Here is a 21,877-nt window from a genome sequence, read left to right as displayed (position 1 = left end):
GGGGGGTGCAAAGGAAGTGCTTCTCGTTGGCGTAGAGAAGAAAAATTATAATAGCGCGCTACAGGACGTCTTGCTTCGGTGGGAAATGAAGTTGTTAGATTTCTTTCGTACTGACACGGATTGGAATCGAATCGGATTTGTTTGAAACTGGCTCTCACAGCAACACCAAAACTCAGAAAAGAACTATCGATATCGATTTTAATATATCATTAAATTTTTATATATCATTATATCATTATTACGCTTCATTTAGATCTGAAAAGAATTTTATATTGATGTAACAACATTTTATCTGAGTATCTGGTAGGTTTGCTGGTTATTGCTATCATAATGTTGGAAAAATTTGGAAAGAAACTAACGATTTGGGTGCTTCATTAACGCATTCGTCAATTATCACATCAACCTTTACCTGTTCGAGTAACCTTTTTTTTGCTTGCTTCCCATTTGTTCCTTTCCTTCGCTGTGGAAGTCACCCCGGGTCACCCAGGCCACCCCTTTCACAGAGCAAACATTTCACAGAACATAACCGATCCCATCCATCATGCTACTTTGTTTGTCTGATTGGCACCGTTCGTTTCGATACGAAATCGGCATTAAAAGCAAACGCACACACACACACACGCCATTCTGGGCCTTCTCATTACCATTTGGCGGGGATGCCCGATTTCCGGCTGTGTCCGTGTTGTCCGCGTTCTTGCGTTCCACCTCTTCCAGCTGAGCGAACTGATGATCACCATCGATTGAGATGACCATGAAACTGTTGCTTCCCCAAGCGCACATGGCCTCGCCCTCCACGATCGATCATCGGCAGAACAGCGTGTGCTCCCGCTGGTTCTTGCTTCTGTTGTGTGTGCGTGTGTGTCTTTTTCATGTTATCTCTCGATGGCTGCCGATGAAGGGATATGCTTTTTGCATGTAAAGCTCACGCACCGACTCAACCTCGGGACCAGCCGCGGTTGGCAAATCAATTAATTTAGAGTAAAGCGACTGAAAGCCAGCGTAACTCTCTTCCTGTTACTCCGGGTGGTACTGGTTTGCGCATCGTATCGGCACCATTTTGCAGGGAACCGAAGGGAAAGGGAATCAAGACATTCCGGACAATGTTGCAAAATTGCCCATTTGCTTAGGGTGTGCCCCCCTCCCTTCCCGAGTGGATGGGAGGTGTGCGGTTGGTCGGGACGGGTAAAGCTGGTTTGGACAAACGTGCCGCCGGTGACGCTGGTTCCTGGCCCGTCGGTTCCCCGAGGTCTGGCTGACTTTGATCGACTTGAACTTGACCACCTAGGGAAGTTGTGGTTTGCTAGATTCCTGGAGCTTCCTGGATTGATTGATAAGTGTTTTCCAGGAGTCCTTTTTTCTTACGAAACATGTTGGTAGGATTTATTTATAGAGCTTCGGAATTTATTATTGATTTTCTGGTGGACACTTCATAGACGTTCTTGAGCTTGTATTTTGAGCTTGGAATACTCTCGCAAGAATTATTGAGGAATTTAACAAATTCCTTCGGCATTGAAACCTTTGTGGACTCTGGCCGGCAATGTTTTAATTTTCTGGTAGCAAGATGTCGTGGAAATGGTCAACATGAGCGGTTAACTATTAAGACTGTACAGTGTATAACATCGAAATAATATTTAAATTTGAGTTAGAAAGATATTTTTTCAATTAAAAACCAAAACCGGATCTACTTGTGTTTATCTTTATTTGCGTTTATATATGGTAATAAGCTATTTTCTTATGTTTGGAGTGATTTTTTCGTTTATTTATAAAGGCAGAGACTATCTCTGAGAATAGATTCGCCTGTTTATCTTTGGAGTGTATTTTTTTAGAGACACTATTGAATTCAATAGAAAAATCATTCATTAACCTGATTCCAGCAACTTGTCTAGCGAGCGATTATTGACAACAAACTAAATTGATGAAATAAGTTAAGAAGGCAGCGAAAGAAAGCAACAAAGCCGCACAAGAAAACGGAAAAAACAACAACAAAACGAAAAATAAGAGAAGAAGCAAGAAGAACAGTGTCCGTGCAGAGCTGCTTCCTTCGATCATTTCACCACCGGTTACGGTCCGATCGATTATGATCAGGCATAAATTATTGGCTCGCACATATTCCGTTTCTTTTGGACGGTGGCAAAACCCGTGGCAAACCAGGAAGAAGACGGGTTCGGGTGCGGTACCACCGCACCACGGTAGCAAACGGAGATGGGATGGGTTTGGTTTTAATTCGATCGGGGACCACCGCCACCATCATCTCGCGTGTGCTCGCTCGTATAGGCTCGGGTTCGCCCTGCTGTGTACGTTGGGGTCCAAGGTCTTCCGATGATGGCTGGAGCAAAGATTTCAACTACGGGTGCGAAATCATTGACCGTACCCAGTTGAAGGTGAGGTTATTTTTTCCTTGCTATTGGACATCCCCGTTTGCTGTACGTACCTGTGCGGAAGTGGGGATTGAAATCTGCGGGACTGAGCGTCATAACCAGCCACATTGCGATGTAGCACAGTTATTACTTAATTAGCGATGTACAAAACGATGTTCTGGGGCCGTAGATAATTTCTTTGCGGATGACAACACGGTCACAACGATTCAGACCAACTGTCTGAAGCTGTTCGCTTCCGGAAGCGGTGGGAAAAAGGGTCCGATAATTGAATAAACATTTATTAAATGGATGAGTATAGGACGTGGAAAATCATACCGGAATATCGTGGATTGCAACAATATACACTGATTTTAAAGCCTTTAAAGGCGATGGTGCAATGTCCCAGCGATCCACACAGCTGACAAAATTTGACTGTGTGATCTGTTGATTTTGGAGCAGATATCACAGTCGAAGAAGATCCCTGAAGAACTTCACTGTACATCTTTGCGAGAATCTCTGTTAGATTCGGGAAAATACTCCAGTATTGCTTCTCCTTACCGTCAGAAGAATTAGGGGAAATCTTTGCCGAGCTTTGGTCCGAAGACAAACATTTCTCCTGGCTAGTGTAGGGAAAAAGGTTAAGTCGATCGTCCGAATACGTGGATCCACTTCTTCGATCCTATAGTAAGGGCAGAATGATGATAAGGGATGTTCCGGGGCTTTGCTGTCCAACAGTCTTTGAGGATAAACAGTAGACTGTGCGGGTTAAGCTTGAAAGTTATATCTTTAACACTGTATTCGCTTCTGGCTTTTTTCTGGATCGTTTCCAATAATTTTGTGTCCATCATGTAGGGGCAGTTGTTCGCCAGCTGTTCACGCAAGTTTATCCATTTTTACATCCATTTTTGTGTGGACCTCCAGGAAGAATAGACATTAGTTTTGTAATTTCAAGTCATTTGAGCTACGTCAGTTATTTCTAAACCAATTTTCAATCAAGAATCAGCTTTAAACTGCCATTAAAGCTTACGATGGAAGGGAACAAAATATATGCATGAAAACCAAACATGCACATACCGCATTCTCTCAACCTGGTTGCATGTAATCATAATGGTAACACAGGAAAATTTCTTTTTTCTTCATAAGATTCACCAACGATAAACTCCTGTTCGGAATTGAATTCGTTACATACATGGTGGGAAAAAGCCCCGTCTGAATATTGAATACCGTGAGCGTAAAGTTAGTACGCTCCATGCAACGATACGTTCGAACTTTCGCAGCAAAGTGCAGCCCCAGCAGATGCAGATCCACTGAACGGTAAAGCAAAGATCCTACGGCGAACGGAAAAGGACGACCGAACGAAAAGTAGAGTAGTGAACCCAATCAATCAACCCAAGGACCTTTATTCCTTTCTCGGCCGCCTGCGGAGGATGTACGGTTCGGTTCATCGGGTTTAATGAATTCCATTCAGTCAGTCAGTCGAGCAGGCAGGCTTCGTGTATGCTTATTTGGATTCCATTTTTGTAGAGCCTGTGCTCGGTCTGGTTTTGCTGGCGAAAATACGCATGTTGCAGCATTCATTAATGTGTGCGAAAGCTTTTTTTTTGTTGTTGCTTCTTTAAGAGAGAAATTGAAATGCTAAAACATTTGTCGATGACTTAATCTGAAAAGCGAAATGAAGATTGGTATATTTGCAAGATGTTTATCATCTGCTACTGTAGTGAATTAATCTAGACCTCTCTGTGCAACAGCTGTTACTTGGGCTTGGGTATGGTTTTTGATACGACGATTCATTGAAAATTCTTGCCCACCGTGTGTGACAGCATCAAGCGAAGGCGATCGAATCGATGAAAGATTGCAATTTACCCACACGAACGTAGCGTAGCATGAATGAATGAATGGGGGGAAAAGGTTTTACATTATCCACCTGTTTTCCACCCGGTTGCAGTCAGCTTGCATTTGCATACAAGAACGGAACTGCCTGTTGAATGTAGGAAAATGGATTGGAAAGGATCATATGCCTTTGCTGTGCGAATAGTTACCTAAAGATTATGAACTTTTATTCTGAGCAGGTACCACTGATGTAGTCAGTTCGGAAAAGATTATCCCTTTTGCAGAGTGATTTCTTGCAGGTGTCTGTGGATTGGCTGTAGATTTGATTTGAGACGTGACGGAAATGTATCATTTTCGTAATTATCTGTCCACAGTTAATTAATGTCAATGATTTGAGGACATTAAAATGCCTCAGGAATGATTTTGTATGTTAATTGTTTCCCTCGGAAAGTTATGATCTATATAAATATTTAGTACAGTGGAAGTGGCTCTTATTGCTTTCCTTATTGGAAATTTACTTACTAATTTCATTCATTTGAATTGGCAAATTCTTGAAGGTATGAAGGTAAATAAATATGTGCATCGCTCAGGCTTATACAGAAGTGTTGAAATATCCGTTCACAAAATGTAATTCTTTTCCGGAACCTCCCGGAATTGTCTAGAGTTGTCTGGAATCGTCAAAACCGTCAGAATCATCGGAATTTTCATCACCAAAAATGGGCTAATCTTTGTCGCATCCCCTGTCGCCTCTGTCACCGAGCCGCTCTAGTTGACATTAAATAAAGAATGAAGATTTTGAAGATGATTGTAATTGTATTGGATTTCTCTTTCTACAAATATAATTAAATGACATTGCCATCATTGCTAGTAGCTTTTTCAGCACGTCAATCAGCGTCTCATTGCTTGCTACACTTTTTGCAAATTGTATAAATTAGCTGCCCGAATTGCAATGCAGTGCGGCGCATATAACGCCAGCAGACAATACTACTCATTGTTTCCAACTGCAATCGGATTGGAATGAGTTTCCAATTAGATTGATATCGTTCATTGTCGTTGCCGTGGTTTGCAATAAAGCTTTTCGTGCAAATTGCCACGAGCAGTACCAGCAGCAGGTTCTTCGCCGAGAAGGAAATTATCAACCCGATAAGCCAATGGATCGAGCCGTGACTATGGACATCAAAACAGCAACAAAAAAAAAGCACGTACAGTGTGGAGCAGATGTTTCTGTCACGTTCGATTTGTTGGATCTTGCTCTGAAATTGCTGTGGTGTTGTATGGTGTATGATTTGAATATGGTGCAGATTTTAATTGAAGCTGCACTACCCCGTTTGATTCGCTCGTTAGATCATTTTAGTGCAGCTGTTCCTTTTGTACGCTTAATTAACAGCGCTTCAACGCGCTGCGTAATGGGGTGGAAAATGGAAGGCCACTGTTCAATCAACAGGTTGTACCGGAAACTATCGTTCCGGCGCTCCTTCAATCAGCCAAGCTTCGTGTGGATTGGAAGGCGCGCTTCATTGATTAACACGGTGCGCACCACACACACACACACCGTCTGACAGAAGATCTCATTGCGTCCTCAATGATTGATTAAATAGCTTACCATCCCCGCAGTTCGATCGGCGAACCTCATCTGGCAATCGGCCAAACGAATGTTGGCGATTCTGTTGGTCTTCCGCCGGCAGCAGTGTTTGCACCAAATTTCATTTTCTTCCCATAGCGCCGGAACAGGCTGCCACCATCAGCACCAATTAAGTGTCGACAATCGGTGTCGGAGCGGGAACGGAAGAGGACTGTGTGTAGCGTTTAGCAAAAGACCGATTGGCAATTTAATTTTGAACACGACGCAATTCGTCTTCGCAACCTCGTTCAAATCAGCGAGCGAGCGAGTTGATACGATCGAGGCTGTATGTGTTTGACTTAGTGTGTACACAAACGTATCGGCAGCTGGCAATGAAATTGAGAGAACTAGCTGATCGATAACGCCATTTTTTCATTACTATTTAATTGATTTACATTCACCGAAAAAGAAGGGCTGAGCTTTCAGGTATTATGTGTTTTCTTTTGATTGGATTTTGCTTTGGAGGTTTACTAACGACACGTAGGTCACACTAGCCATCTATTGGCTCACTGGATTTATCCAAACGACTTAGTTGCACAATCAGAGTCCTCACTACGGGAAAACGGTCCGAATGGAGATTGAACCTCGGTCCTACCGTGTGCAAACCGGAGCCACTGTCCTATTGCCATCGAATCGTTTCAGGTATCGGAAGTCCTCAGGTTTCAGCAGCCCAGAGAGATGGTTCAGAGTACATCATACGGCATTTTTGTTGGAGGAGTTATCGCTAAAACAGTCAAGCAAATAATTCAAAAATATGTTCCTATCCAAGACTCTAGTGTACGATCGTCGGTAAACCTGATCGTCGGCTAGAACTTTACTTACAAGATTCGTTGTCTTGAGTAAGGCGAGCATATTTTTTAAATGCTGGCGTGTGTCGCAGAAATGTGTTAAATGTACCCTGGAGGTTAATGTCGTATCTTAGGCTCAGGATCCTCAGGAGTATTTCTGCAAAGCATATTAAAAAAAATCTTGAGCAAGCTGGACTAACAATTACCTAGCGTTTTCCATAGTTAAATAGCTGGTTTGCGATTTGGCTTAAGTTTTATATAAAATTTTAAATAATTTATTACATCATTTCCTTTTCCCAATATTCCAACCTAACGTACAGTAAGCGAACAAAGTCACGATCTAGCCACTACTCTCGCGCTGGGCTGCAACCAGCAACGAAGCGCATCGTCCACCGGGCACCATTCATCCAACGACGACGACGAATGCAATGCCAGGGTTGCGACAGTGCCGGCGGAGGGCAGACTTAGAAAACCAGCTAAAGAACGTGTAACGATCGCCCAACAAGCACCGTGCGACAGCATGTGATCGCGTGTGTGTGTGTGCCTACGATAGCATTGCTCGCTTCACTTGCAACTGGTCCGCCAATCCAAGGCCAGTTATTTATACGCTATCGGACGGGCTAAAAATAGCTACACATTTAATAAATTATCTACTCTATTCCTGCTCCACCACACGATCACATACACTCACACGCACCGACATTTTACATACACTTTCGACACTTGAGAGTTGTTTGGGAATCATGGGGTGTGCAGCGGGATGTGCTGAGGCTGCAAAGTGGCAGACATTTTGATTGAAGTGTAGAAGATGGAGTGTGGAGTTGTGCTCCATACCCGATGCAAAGATACTTAAGCCGGAGCAGCACCCAAGCCGGGTATGATGAACCTCCTCCGGCGGAACGTGTTCTCCAGCACAGCATGTTCTTGGGCGAGAGTACATTCGCAAGAATATCCAAACTCTCTTCTCTACCAGAAGGCAAGCGGGCAGTTGATATCTCTGCTGTCCCGTTCGGTGCCATGTTTTATGAGCCGGGGGTTGACAGAACGTTCGTTCCGATGGGGGATGGGCATCCGATGGGTGCGTCAAAGAACGCAATGCAATGTAGTGTTCATTCGCAGCTCATCAGAATAAATTAAACTATTCCAATAGGGGTTCCATCTTCGATCGTGGCGTGGCGGTTGGAAGATTGAGAGTAAAGAGCAGACTGTGTTCGGTTGTCTCCGTGTTTGTTGGTGTCTTAGCATTTTTATGACGCTGTGTTTGATTAACTGAAATCATTGAGAGTATGCCCTTTCGATTGAATCATCAATTGAACGCATAACAATGAGATGACGTCTTAATTGCAGCAGTTAAAGTTATTCGGTGATATGCCTTGGGGTTGTAAGGCTAATCTCATTATTAGTGTGTCCGATACCGGTATCAATGAATTTATTGGAAGCCGTAACACGCTGTTTGATTGTGCCTTGATATCCATGCGATATATCACGGTCTTTTCCTGGGTTTACATTAAACAACAATTTAATTAGCGAATTGCATGTAGTTAAAATCTACAATAGAATGTTCTAACAGCGGAACATTGTGGACTTCGAAATGCTTTGAATGAGTTAAGTGACGTGATCTGTCGAATATAAACTTTAGAATCAAGTTAGATTGTCTCAAGTTCTATTCTACGAAAGGTTTTCTGTTGGATGTGTTGTCATAGTTTTGATATTTCTCTAGAGCTAGAGGCTCTAAGGGATCTGGAGGCGATGGTGATGTTGGTCTCCACACGGCAGTCCTAAGCAATAAATCCCATCCGGACCTCGTAGTTTGTTCCCACGTAGTGAGGACTACCTCATCAATTAAGTGGTATCAAACAGTCTAGTAAGCCACTAGACGCCCGGCATGGCCCCTGTTGGAACCGTGTACCGTGAAACGTATGGAGAGGGCTTAATCAAGACAAGAAATGTCAACATGCGGAATCCCAGAAAGTAAACGACATCAAAATTGTTGACCGGTTTCGTTAAGCTCAAGAGCAGCCATCAAAAACGGTGTAAAAAGTAGAACCCTAGCCAAAAAGAGGTCTTTGCCGATGTGTTAATGCCACAAGAAGTCCCTATTTTGAAATTGTGTGCAAAGATCATTTACGATTTAATAAAAGGCGTGAGTGAAGTTGCACTCACAGCCTCGAAGGCAACGTTAAGCCAAGAAAGAAATCCCAAAAACCTCAAGGATGCCTTGAACAAACGAAGTTTTAAAAGCATGGCATAACTTCAGGCGTTAGTCGCCTAGATAACGCATGTATCTCATGTTATGATTCCAAATGAATTCGTTAAAGACCCTCCTTGTATTAAACTCCACTTTTTAATTAAATATTTATTCTTTTTCCCAACATGTGTTTGGTTTGGTTTGGTGGTCTTGCCAACACTACCGTACTACCGACTGCATTGGCACTGAGGGAGAAAACAAAAACAGAATAAACGACAAGAAAGGAAGCAAATACAACTTGATCGTACGCCGCACGTGTGGCTGGGGGACGCTACAGTGGGAAGCAGTGTGTGGTGCGTGCGTGAAGTGCGTCGATCTCGTTCCCATCCATCATGAGGCGCGCGGTCTTGCAACCGGTTGATCCGGTAGTCACGACCGGCGGTTTCGGTGTGGCTATTTTTAGAACGGAAAATAATATTTATTTATTTACTGATACTGTTTGTCGGGTTTCTGTGTGTGTGTGTGCACCGAGTTTTGTTGGCTGGATTGCGGATGAAGCCGGGAGACGACCTGTTGCTGGAGCGAGGGAAAATAAAATGAAACCGACCGATTTACAATATATCATCCCTGAGCTACAACCGCGGTTCCGTCGTCGTCGTCCTCCAGCGGGGTTCGTAGTCGTGTCCGGATGATTAACGTTTGCCGATGATGGGAATCTTTTGTTGTGCGTTTTAGTCTCTTTCCAGACACGCACAAAAATGGGGACATGGAGATCGCGCCGTTGGCAGTAGGGAGGGAGGGGGTGCGTTTGTGTTTGTGTGTGTGTGTGCGCGCGTACGATCCGCGTACGCACGTAGTTTGGGAGTTTTAATGCAAAGCGCGTAAAACCTTTCGAACGCGTTTTCTGGGACACAATCTGAATCTAAGAGCGTAACATCGCCGTGGACTTTCAACGAACGGTGAGTTGTGTACGATGTGGGGCGTGTTTGTTATTTAAACTTCAAAGTGAGCTCATCGCAGAGAACATCTTGAACATTCTCCAAGTTCGTCTTTGTTGGAAAGAGTTGAATTTTAATAACTACGCGAGGCGTCAAAACTTGCCGATAAAAAAAAGAACTTAATGGAATGTGTGCATACATTCAGGCATTAAAATTATTACTAGCGACAGTTTTGCCCGCTTATCGCGTTATGAAATGAAGAAATGCGATTCAATAAAGAATCCATTTACGGTGTCGGCCATCCGACATTCCTTCCAGAGACAAAACCACATCTCATTCCCAAAATTGAAAGACAGGCTTTGTATGGGCGGATGTTGTGTGTTGTTTGATTGTACAGCTTGTACTACCCGGCTTTGCAAAGCGTCACAACTAAGAGATACATTGGGCGATATTTTTAGCCACTGTTTAGCGTGTACACGAACAGTGATGGAGCGCACACCTTCATTTCATATTCCTGTCAACGACTCGCGCGTTGGAAACCCAGAAACGGAACTTGCGCCAACCAAAACAATAGTGACCCGTGTCTGTGGTCGTCCGAGTCGTGGACGGAATTTGTCCAACCGCACAAAAGGTCTTTCTCTCTCTCGCTCGTACTGGCACAAATAGTCAACAAGGATGTTTGGGGGAAAGCTTGCTTGTGTGCCGGATCGAGTGCATTAACATAGCTCTCGTACACAGACGCATTACAATGCCAAAAAAGAGCAAAATGTTTGCTGTCGATGGTGATTGATGGGTGGTTCGTGAGGAAAATCTTGATCAATTTAGCTTGATGTTCGATTTGTTTTGTCCGGTAACAAAGGCAGAGTGAGAGTGCAGAAGTGCAATTGCGCATTAGAATTACTGAATTGCTGGAAAATATTTGTTTCCAGATGAAAAAGAGCATTAAATGGAGTTTAAAAATTTAATCATTGTAACTAAAAGCTAAGCAACAACGTTGCAGGAATCAGATGTGGTTTGGAAGGTCTAACCACAAATCCAAATCCAATTACAAGCGATCGTATTCCCGTCAAGCAGCGATCTTTGTTATGACGTCAAAAAGTTAATGATCGCTCGCGGGGTATAATTACGAATGAAGGAGATCGTCAAAAAGGTGGCGTTATTAATCGTAGATTTTGAGTGTATTTTTATTGCGAAATTAAATTTAATTGTTAAAGTTAATTGTTTGTTTGTTAGTTCCCAATAATAATTATTTGTGCTACAATTTTGGCCGCTAATCAGTTAATCGACAGGAGCTATTTAACAAGTAATTAAATTTTGTTGACCATTTTCAATTTGCGGTTTTAAAAATATCTTCCAAAAAGTCGTTTCATTTCGACTAAAAACCGCAATCAAAACGGGAAATAAAACTTCTTCGCTTGCCCTTTACACAAACACTTTCTCACCTTTTCAGTAACGTAACAGAAGTAAAACAAAAGACACAAAAAAGCCATAAAACAACAAAAAATTCCATTCCCCAAAATCTTACAGGAATGACGCCCCATTGCGTTTTGGTCGTTTTTTTTTTCGGGGTGGAAATGTTATTTTTACCAATCCGGTTTTGCTGGCCGGTGCAACAACGTGCTTGGGGCGGGCTTCTTTTTTTTGTTTTGTTTTTGCTCAGCAATGCAGGAGGGAGAACATGGCCCTTGGCTTATTTCTTGTGTGTGTGTGTGGCCGTTGAAGAGCAGCTTCCAGCGTGATTCGAATTTTGGTGGTCATTGATGATTGTCGCCGGCAAGCGTCTGTAGCTGGGAGTCTCGTGATCATGGGGACCACCGGACTGAACGGCATTTGTTTTTAAGTGGTTCATTTGCGAAATCTCAATTGGAGCATTGTACAGTGTGGTGCTTAGATTTGGTGGATTAAAATATTTTTAATTTTTATTTTTGCCCAAAGATGTGTGATCGTAAAACTCATCATTGGAAGAAGTTTTTTTGGCGATGTAAAATTAGCATTAAAACAAAAATTTCCATAGCTTTAGGATTGATTGATCTCGATTTGTTTTATTCCCTCTTTCAGTTCACAGATTTTTTCTTAGAGACTCTCGCTTCTAACTAATAATAATTAAAAGTAAGTTTGAAAATTTGTTTGCTGAATATTGACAAAATGACGCTTAGTCGTTCTCGAGAAACAGTACATACAAATATTTAAAAAAAAAATTATTTAGCAGTACAATCATCTACTGAAATGTATAGCTCAAAGTCAACCACTTCAAACTCCTGACCCCATCAAGCTCCAAAGCATTAATTCGATTTATAACAATACCGTGTTAGCGCCTAAATTTATGCAACGGGTGATCCATCATCCTTTATTAGTGATAGCATTGAACAATTAGTTGAGTGTCAGTGAAAGTATAATAAGTATATGAAAAATGTTTTTTTTTGTATTGTGGAATAGTTAGAACAAATAGTTCTTTTTAGATTTTTTAAATATTATAAAAAAATTCTTCATAAGCGCAAGCAAGGACGCTTACCTGTGGACTTTTCGTTGATTGTCTTTCTATTCTTTTATTCGCGGATGCCATCAAATCATGCATCGGTTGGGATTCGGTTCTAGTGTGATCACTTACAACAAACTTTAAAAAGCATTTTCTCCTTGGGTTGTACCTTATCTTCTTACAAAAGTTATTACTATACTTAGTTTCGCCTCATTTCATCCATATGTATGAAGTCATAATAGGTCCCAGTGTTCGGTTTGACGTTTGTCAAAAGCTATCGGCAGTAGCACGAGATCTAGCGAGTTTGTCAGAGTTTTATTTGTAGTAAATCATCTCACAAAAAAAAAACATCACCCGAGATTCAACGCAATCCGTACCGATTCAAATTAATCCGTCAAATGCGGGAACAACTGTGGAAAGCTCTTTTTCCTCTCTCCTTCTCCCTTTTTTTCGTTAGTGTCAAGCAACACTCAATCCGACCGGTATGCGTATCCGAGCCAACCAGCGAAAAATGGGACACTAAAATGTGACCGGAACAAATAGCCGAAACTCGATAAAGCCGGGTCAGGTTGGGTCCATTAGTCGGCCGGCATCCACGTTAATCACCAGCGTAACGTGTTGAAAGACGAGTGAAAGAACGGGACACGATGATGATGGGTCAAGGTTAGCGTTCCCACTGTCCATCCTCACTCACCACTCCGATCCAATGGGAGGGGATGAATGTGGAATGTTTTGTTGTCGGATGTGTGTTTATGCTGGCCGACGGTGTTGTGGGTGCAGCGCGTTGATTTAACGTTGCTCTGATTTTGTTTATTTTTAAAAGCGTGCGTGTGTGTGGGTGCGCCTGCAGCGAAAGGGAGAAAGTATTTTTCAAAAACAATATTTGGACAGTTAAAATAATATTTTCGTCTTCGGAGATCTAATTGAATAATTAAACTTTGCAAAGAAAGCAACAGCCGGAGGAAATGCTGCTCATTTTTCTTGCGGTGCGGAGCACCAAGAAACGTTTCGCGATTAACTTTATGGTGTTTATTTTATTAACATTAGCAAAAAAATAAACATCGTAACACATTCGTCTTGCGTGTACGCCTGGTTGTTGGTTGAGATTTTCTTCCATAACAGCAAAAGCTTTCGCTTCGAGCGATTCAACGGTGTGGCGCGTTTGGAAAAGCTAAATTGCCCAAAGACGTCGCTGCAAAGACCTCAATGCCTGTTTTTATTATTCTTAGCTCGTGGCTGCAAACATCCGAACGGTTCGTCTTAGCCACACGACCCAAACGCCTTTACCGCGAGTGCTTAGAGACAAGATTTGTCCCACGAGAATTGTAGCGATCCGCAGCTTCAAAGGAATTGCGCCTGTCTAGCCGTCGAATGTTTGTCCTATCCGCCCGAATTTACATAATCGAGTCTCGACTGTAATTGAACTCCCTTCATTAATTATTACTCCGAATGTTTGGTGCGCTTCACTGTATCGGGGCAGCAAAAAGAGAATTTGGTGCGGATTGCAGAGCGACCGGGGAAGGCTAACCCAACGGTGGCAGTGAAGAGGGATACAAGTTTGACTATAAAAATTTGATGCTATTTGCACTTCAAAACTGTATTGATCTTTGAGCGCTCTCATCGCTTGGCCATCTAGTGGTATCGCGACGATCAAGTTACAAATCATTTGTTTTGTTCCAACTTTGCCCTCGACTCTGAGTTATGAATTTCATCCGAATTACGCGGCTTTTGGTCGAAGTTTATTAATCGATGAACGGAACCAAACACTTGTCGGCGAGTTGCGTGATTGAGTAAGGAAGGAAGGTGAGCGATGGGACAGTGTAGACCATCAAAAGTTTTGATTGGAGTTTGGAAGTTGGATTATTAAGTACGCGGTCGATGAAACACGAATAGCTTGCTTTTTCTAAGTAAATGATCGGAATAGAATAGGGTTGTGATCGATTGAAATTTGTCTTTAAATATGTTTAAAAATAAAAAAAGAACTATAATAGAAAAAAGTTTAAAAAGAGCCTCCATCTTCTAGGCTTAACGACCTTCTAAATTCACACCGGGCATCGAAAGGCTTACTAGACTTAGACCGTCCACACTACGACGAGAACGGTCTTGATGGAATTTGAACCCTACTTTTGCCATGTGCCAGACCAGCGGAAATGTCGCTTCAACCACCAGAAGAACCTATAAAAATTGTTATTTGAAGCCAACAAAAGACACTGTAAAAAGATCGCAACAGAGATTGATAAACTTTTGTAATAACAGTGTAACCTCATTCATTAAACATTGAAGCACACAGTCAAGGTGAAATACCGATTCCTTGTCAAGCCTGTCAGGATGCATTTTTCGTTCCAATTTTAACAATCAGATGACACTTTCCTTTTTGTTGATTTACGCTTCATTTTCGGGGATTAAAACACACAAACACATTTTCACTAGGGTACGGAAGAATGAGCGGTTCATTGTCCACGTGATGGCCAACGTATTTGCCAACGAACGACATTTGATCGAATAATAACATCGGCACGTGACCGGAGCTGAACACGAGTGTGGACAGGGCAAGTACACAACCGAGTACATTCTGACAGCTCCGTCAAATGATACAGCTCTGTGCAGTCTGCTGTCCACCAAATCACCCTAACGTATGCAAATAATGAAGTATAATTTGCTACCACCATCAGCCCACACGCGTATCCATTTAACACCGGCCGGCCTGGCGTTAGAGGGTGATGCATCCAGTTTGGGGGAAACCTGTTGATTGATAAGTGAATCGAGAGTTCACGAGAGCTCTTGTAAGCGACACAAGTAGTACCTTTGACGAACACCCCTACTAAACGATTAACGTTAATAAGTCATTTTCAAAGAGACTTAGGGTCGAAGAGTCGCATGCCTTTCTAGACTTGTTGATGCCACTAGTTGGATAAGGATTTGAACCCAAGTCATATAAAGTTTAAGTTTTCTTAATTATTGCCATTTTGTGCTTTCCTACAACAACTTATCCATCAACTCGACGGTACACGCTTCTCCGACTGAGCAAATGTACTGAAATGGAAGCTGATTAATTAAGATTTTCACCCGAATGTCCTGTGGCTTCCCGGATACATTGTGGTTCCGTGGTTCCCATCGCACAATCGGAACGTTAGCAACACGTTGGAAAGATTACCGAGAGCAACCTAACATAATTAGATGCATGAGTGAGCGAATCAAAAGCCATCTTCTCTTCGTGCTTGTTAGTGTGTTTCCCGTATCGACCGCTGTGCAAGGTTCGGTTGTTACCTTCTCGACATGCTTCCTACTCGTACTACACTGTGACTTTTGACTAACCGGAAGGATTAGAGCTGCTTGAGCTGTTAGGGATGCGACTTTAAATTGAGAAATACTAGGAAATAGGGCGATATTACTCGCTAGTTAACCTCAAATTACTCATCTCTCCCATATGATGGGAGACAATTTTAAAAACTTACTTTAATGTTTAATGGTAAAGGTCTGAACAACCCATACTAATCCATTTATCTGGTTTCTCTCATCCGCAGCCGGTGTTCGAAATCGGTTGGAGTCGCGCTGATCGGCCCCATTCGAGGGGGCCATGACGCGTTGGCCCGTCCTACTGCTTGCACTGCTCTCGGTGGCGTTCGGTCATGTCCCGGCGGTGGCGACCCTGATTCCCGGCCCGACTGGTGGCGCCGGTATCGGTCACACGCCGAGCGGCGGTACCGGCGGTTCCGGGAGCCCGAGCGCGGCCGAAGCGTCTGCATCTTCGGCCCTACCACACTATCATGACCCGTATCAACCTCAGTCGCTGCTGCTTCAGCATCAATCAGCATCGTCCACCAGCCAGCAGCAGCACCAGCAACAGCAAACACACTCGTCCGGCTCGTACATTACGAAGATGCCGGAAAACTCGCCGCACCAGAAGTTCCGCAACAATCGGACGGTGCTGACGCTCGGCTATCTAACAGCGGTCAAGGGTGATCTGATCGAGAAGCAGGGCCTCACCATCTCGGGCGCCCTCACGATGGCCCTGGACGAGATCAACAACGATCCGGAGCTGCTGCCGAACGTGACGCTCGCCCTGCGTTGGAACGATACGCGCGGGGATACGGTCGTGGCGACACGTGTCATTACCGAGATGATTTGTGACGGTGTGGCGGCATTCTTCGGACCGGAGGGTACCTGCCAGACCGAGGCGATCGTTTCGCAGAGTCGCGATATACCAATGATCTCGTATGTGAGTATTATGGGCATGCGATGACTGATGATTCTAGTATAAATTTTATAGCAGATTAGCTATTTTATTGCAGTTTTTTTTTAGATTGTATAGCGAAGTACAGGAACCGTCCAGCCGGTGTGTGATTGATCCATGCTCTCAAACTGATCCTCCAATTCTGCCCAACAATCCTAATCATCACCGACAGTTGTGTTGTTAACTTTTGCCCTTCTTGACGCTCGAAGCGATCATTCCAATCAGTCCACTATTCTGTCGCGGTTTCCTTATCATCAGCAAACCCATCTCTCCTTACTGCTTGATGCCACTTTCATCATCAACACGTCGATTACGTCGTCCGATAAGAGGCATGCGAAAACAAAAAAAAAACATTCGATTTGACCTTTCACTTGTTCGTGACGTGTACTGACGCCTCTTGTGCGATGCTGACACGAATAGCTTGTACGAGTAGAGCTGCAGTAAGTCCATAAGCATCCAGGCACCGAATGGTATCTTCTTGTCGAGTTGACCTCTTTGAGCCTCTCGGTACGAACGTCGACATGTTGACTGAAAGTGTCGCATGAAATGAACAATATAACACTAAAAATAGCATCCCAAGTTATGCCAGTTGCTGTTTGATCATGGCACAGCTTGGGAAGCTCATTCTGTTCAGCGTCAACCGGCCAAAACGATTTCCAACGGGAGCCTAGAGAAGCCGGCTTGGAAGACGGAATATTAGTTCGCAAATGCAGTGCCACCCGGGGTGGTTGTTTGGTTCGGTGGATAGTAGAGCGTCTTGCTGCATAATTATCAGCATTCTGGTGTGTCGGTTCGATCGAGTTCGAAGATAGTGTAGAGTTGCTTGAACGGTCGGGAATAAAGTGAAACCGTTCGTTCGGTTATGGTAATTGATGAGAGCTAATTAACTCAACAATAGCAAATATCAGCGTTGTTTTCACTGTCACTGACACTGCCTGTCCCGCCATGGCATGGATATGGGTTCGCTAATGATCTTTACACAGTGCAAAGAATGTGCAACTTGTTTTGCATTCAATAAGGCGTTCAATAAGGCAGAATGTTCTGTGGAAAAACTACAGTTTCAGGAGAGCTGTTCTATTTTGCTGTTGAACTTACTGTAGAAAAAAATATTTCTTTTAATGAATAAGGAAATCAACAAATGGAGCATAGATCTAGTCCGAACAGTTGTACAGTATTTGCAACAAAGCTCCGACTCTTGAACCGGATGAAACCAGTTTTTCAACTCTTAAAAATTTTCCCGAGCATTATTCACGCATTCCCATGGTTTATTGACGTTGTGCCCGAATATTTTTTATGTTTTCCCAAGGATTTTTGCGCTTTCTTCTTTATTTTCCAAGTTTTCCTAGCATTCCTAGTTTTTATTGACGATTTCCCAAATGTTTTTAGTCTATTTATGTTAGTAACGAGCACCGGCATTAACAAGACTACCGTAACGCTTCGTAGAATGAAATGAAAGATCAAACTCTCGCTCTTTGCTTCCTCTTTGTCTGCTGTGGGTTGATGACATGGCCAGATCGTCAATCTGTGTACAGGGAACTCGATCTAGGGTTGCTATCCTTCATCCATGGCTGCATCCGATCTATGACAGGTTCTTGATGGGGCATGAGTCCAACAGCCTCGTCACGTCCTCCAGCCATCGAATCTTTTCGAGTTTGACTGTCGTTAGGATACCTTCGCCGCCAAACAACTCAGCTAGCTCATGGTCGCACACATGGCGAGTGTATTGGCGACCTCCGCTAGCATAATCCAAGACTCGTTATCGTAGAGAAATACTGGATTTATTTCATATCTCAAATTATTAGTTACAGTCTGTCAAACAACATTGTTTTTTATAAACCTTGTATACTTTTAAACATAACAAATCCGTACTGTGTATAGCAACAATTTGATACAATTGATACAATACTGTTTGCTGTTTCACTCGTTAAAAGCTTTAGTTAATGTACCGTGCAAAATCTAACATCACGCCTCTGTTTGTATTTTATTTGCAGAGATGTTCCGAGCTGCAGCGTAGCTCCAAAATTCCTACCTTCGCCCGAACCGAGCCACCCGATACTCAGGTATGTTGTGAAAAACTAGAAATTGTTGACCGGTCGTCGTTGTCGTTGCATACAAATTTCTCCCCTAACGTAGGTTGATAACAGTTAATGACAGTTTTCCACAACAAATACGCAATATCCATTACAGTGTGGAAAATGGCGAAAGGCGGTGAAAACCCCCAAAACGAGGTTGTATGTTTTGTTTGTTTATTTTCCCAAACGAGACGCACCTTAAATCATTTCACAGCAAAACAGCTTCGATACAAATTTGGTCCTGAGTAAAAAAATTTCTCCAACATTTTGTTTCTTATCATACCTTGACGTAGATTAAAGTTAGATGAAAATTACCTACTCGGGAACCAACAAGCTTCTAATTGATAATCAAGCTCAAAAGCTCTGCCTCCCTTTAAATTAGCTACCTGCAAAAAAAAAAAAACTCAAAAACCAATCAAACTGGGAAGGAATCGTGTACTTAGCCTATTGATTGATTTGCTAGCATTTGAAGGCGAAAAGTGAGAAAAACACATCGAAAATCCACACTTACCTTAGCAAATGAAGAAAATGTAATTATGCCACTCTGTCAAGCGTCGAGGATCTGTTCAATCTTTGGCTTCTTCTGTGCCGGTGCAAGCTTCCATTTGCTGCACCGTTTCCGATTACCGTTCGCCCGCAAAAGGTATAAATATTTCCGGACGCAAGGGCGCACCAACTGATGGCATTCAATTTCGCTGACAACTCGCTCGCAAACCAGCCAGCGGATCCGTTCGGGTTTCCTTCGACCATTTGTGTTTCTCGGACCACCTGTCAGCAATTTTGTTCCTTAATACGTTTTTGCTAAAAATAATGTGTAGTGTGGTTGTACCCGTGCGGCGTGATATCACATTGGTAAAATTAGCAGTAGCAAAACAAAACGCCAAACTTTTTGCAAATTAGCATCCGCTTCGGAGCCGATTTTCACTTCCGGATTGTGTGTTGCGGGCCCGCTGAGCGGGCTGTGTAAACTGATACCCACCCGGCGGTGACAACGTGACAGTTTTTCATTGGAGCCGCGCGATCGGAAGTACCGATCGTGCAGTTTTGTACACCCGTACGAATGCGACCCTCGAGCATGAATGGAAAATTTGACTCCCCATGTCCGAAAGTGTGCTGTGTTGGTGGGGGGGGGGGGGGGGGGGGGTGGAGGCTTTTGTGACGGGGATGGCACACGCGCCATTTTACGCAAAGGAGTAAAATATCCACGGCAATTTTATTGCTTACCTTGCTGTGGTTTGGTTTTACGAGCGAAACAAAAAATAAAGGAAGGATTTTTTTGAAAAAAAATGTTGTAAACTGAGCTGCACAATATATCTGTGTCGTTAGAGCAATAAATTGTGGATCGAAATTGATCGTACTAAACCCTAAAATGTAATGCTCGATACATGATATTTTGAAGCATTTTGGGCATGGCACCAACATAAAGAATGTCTTTTTGATCTATTTAGAGATTTACAGGGTTTTTCAGACCATAAAACAAGCATTCGGCTTGATTTTTGACTTGATTACACCATATTAGAGCTACGATTGCTCAATCTATATCACAACTTGATAATAACACAGCAGTTTCGACACTTTTTCTTTAATTAAATCGTGGGGTATATGATGAGTTGTTAAAACTAGGTTCGGGTTCGGATCACTTCGAATGTTCCGTTTTGGATCGTTTTCTCGAGAAGCTAACAATTCAGTATGAAAACTAAAGCCAAGCCCTCTCCGTTGTGCTACGCATAACCATGATAAATAAAAAGAATTTTTCAACCCACATAACAATCACTAGAATAGCGAAAACAATGCGGAATTCGAGATAAACATTATTTTTCGACCTCTACACACATTATATCAAATTAGCTGGCTTTCTGGCTATGTGTGATCTTGACTGTAGGGGCGGCTCGGTGGTGTAGGCGACAGCGGCGCCGGTCTTCAAACGGCAGGACCGGGGTTCAAATCCCATCCGGATCGTCCCCCCGTAGTGTGAGGACTTTCTAACCAACTACGTGGTATCGGCAGTCTAGTAACCCATTTCGATGGCCGGCATGACCTTTAAAGGTCGTCAAGCCAAGAAGAAGAAGACCTTGGCTCTGTGAGCTCTTCAATTACTAATATTTAATGAAAGTCTTGAAGCGGTCTTGCGGTAGAGACGACAGCGGCGCCCGTTTTCACCCGCCAGATTCAAATCCCACCCAGACCGTTCCCCCGTAACGAAGACTGATTATCCAACTACGTGGGATCAACAAGTAAAATAAAATCACAGGAACAGAGGAAGATGTGAAAGATATGTATGCTCTGACACCTCCTGTAAATTATACCTGTCGTTACAAGGAATTGACAGTACTGGCTCTGCTCTTGCTATGCACATGTCGTTCGAATGTTGCGTACGAGCAACGTTTGCCAGTTTGCAGTTCGTTTTCTGATGTCCGCTTTTCCGAATTTCAATATTTGTTCTCAGATTATTTTACTGCTCCCACGATAACGATAACTAGATGTTGAAAATTGCTGAAAATTTTATACGTATTTTCCCAACTAAGACACATAGTAAAACTTAATTATCTGCTTCATCATCGCCACACAGGTTACCAAATCCATCATCTCCCTGCTGACCTACTACGGCTGGCGCAAGTTTTCCATCATCCACGAGCAGCTGTGGAAGAATGTGGCGACCTCGCTCGAAGCGCAAGCCACCCGCAACAACCTGTCCGTCAACCACGTCGAGATGGTGTTCGACAACTACAAATGCTGCCAGGACGATATGGACTGCTGCCGTAGTGGATATTGGTACACGGTATTATATTATTACATAAATAATTAAATGTTGTCTAGAGCAGAGAGTCGTTTCGGAGTTTTTGTTCAACTATCGTCCCCCTCCCCCCTCCCCCTCCCTTCCACCTTCGTTCACTCACCACCATCACCCCGAATCCGTGTGTGTGACTCTCTCACTTGCACACCAAACATCGCTTTTCGGGATGGAAATTTTGCGCTTTGAAAACGGTTTGACGGACAGATCGTGTTTCCGGGTTTACCGTGTAGTGGATGGGGACCGACGGATGGGAGAGATTTAATAATCCGATTTGGTTAGCTTACTAACTGGTAAATTCTAAATTTTGCTTCCAAACTTCTAGCAACTCTGTTGAAGTGGTTCTTCAGACCCTTTTTTATTAAATGCTCTCCACCAACTTAACGGCATCATCCCACCGAACTAACCATTAACATCTCCTTGCCCTGTTGAATGTCCATTAGTGCGTTGTATATCTTCCATTAAATGTTTCTACCCGTGCCACATTTTCTTGTTTGTCCTCTTTTTTTTTCACAACGTGTGTTTGTGTTTGTTTCTTTTTTCTTCTTCGGCTTCGGCTTCCCTTTTCGACACTTTTCCATT

At 43.1% G+C, this 21,877-nt stretch overlaps 3 protein-coding genes across 3 annotated transcripts in view; 1 reads left to right on the top strand and 2 right to left on the bottom strand.

The window, feature by feature from the left end:
- LOC126567939 (peptide transporter family 1-like) overlaps positions 1-21,877 on the bottom strand; it is a 490,614-nt gene that overhangs the window by 133,747 nt on the left and 334,990 nt on the right. The window lies entirely within an intron of this gene.
- The window catches only part of LOC126568306 (mitogen-activated protein kinase p38b-like), a 643,298-nt gene that overhangs the window by 357,070 nt on the left and 264,351 nt on the right, over positions 1-21,877 (bottom strand). The gene's annotated exons all lie outside the window — the stretch shown is intronic.
- Positions 1-21,877, top strand: part of LOC126567755 (receptor-type guanylate cyclase Gyc76C-like) — a 39,894-nt gene that overhangs the window by 8,613 nt on the left and 9,404 nt on the right. The window contains exons 2-4 of the mRNA XM_050224036.1: positions 15,723-16,417; positions 18,424-18,492; positions 21,074-21,283. Coding sequence (XP_050079993.1) covers positions 15,776-16,417; positions 18,424-18,492; positions 21,074-21,283 — 921 coding nt within the window. The 5' untranslated portion in view covers positions 15,723-15,775. The remainder of the gene's footprint in view (positions 1-15,722; positions 16,418-18,423; positions 18,493-21,073; positions 21,284-21,877) is intronic.

This window comes from Anopheles maculipalpis, chromosome 2RL (genome assembly GCF_943734695.1).
Source record: "Anopheles maculipalpis chromosome 2RL, idAnoMacuDA_375_x, whole genome shotgun sequence".
NCBI classification, from domain to species: Eukaryota; Metazoa; Arthropoda; class Insecta; order Diptera; family Culicidae; genus Anopheles; species Anopheles maculipalpis.
The sequence above is the reverse complement of the archived record's forward strand: the minus strand, read 5'-3'. Positions and strand labels throughout refer to the sequence as shown.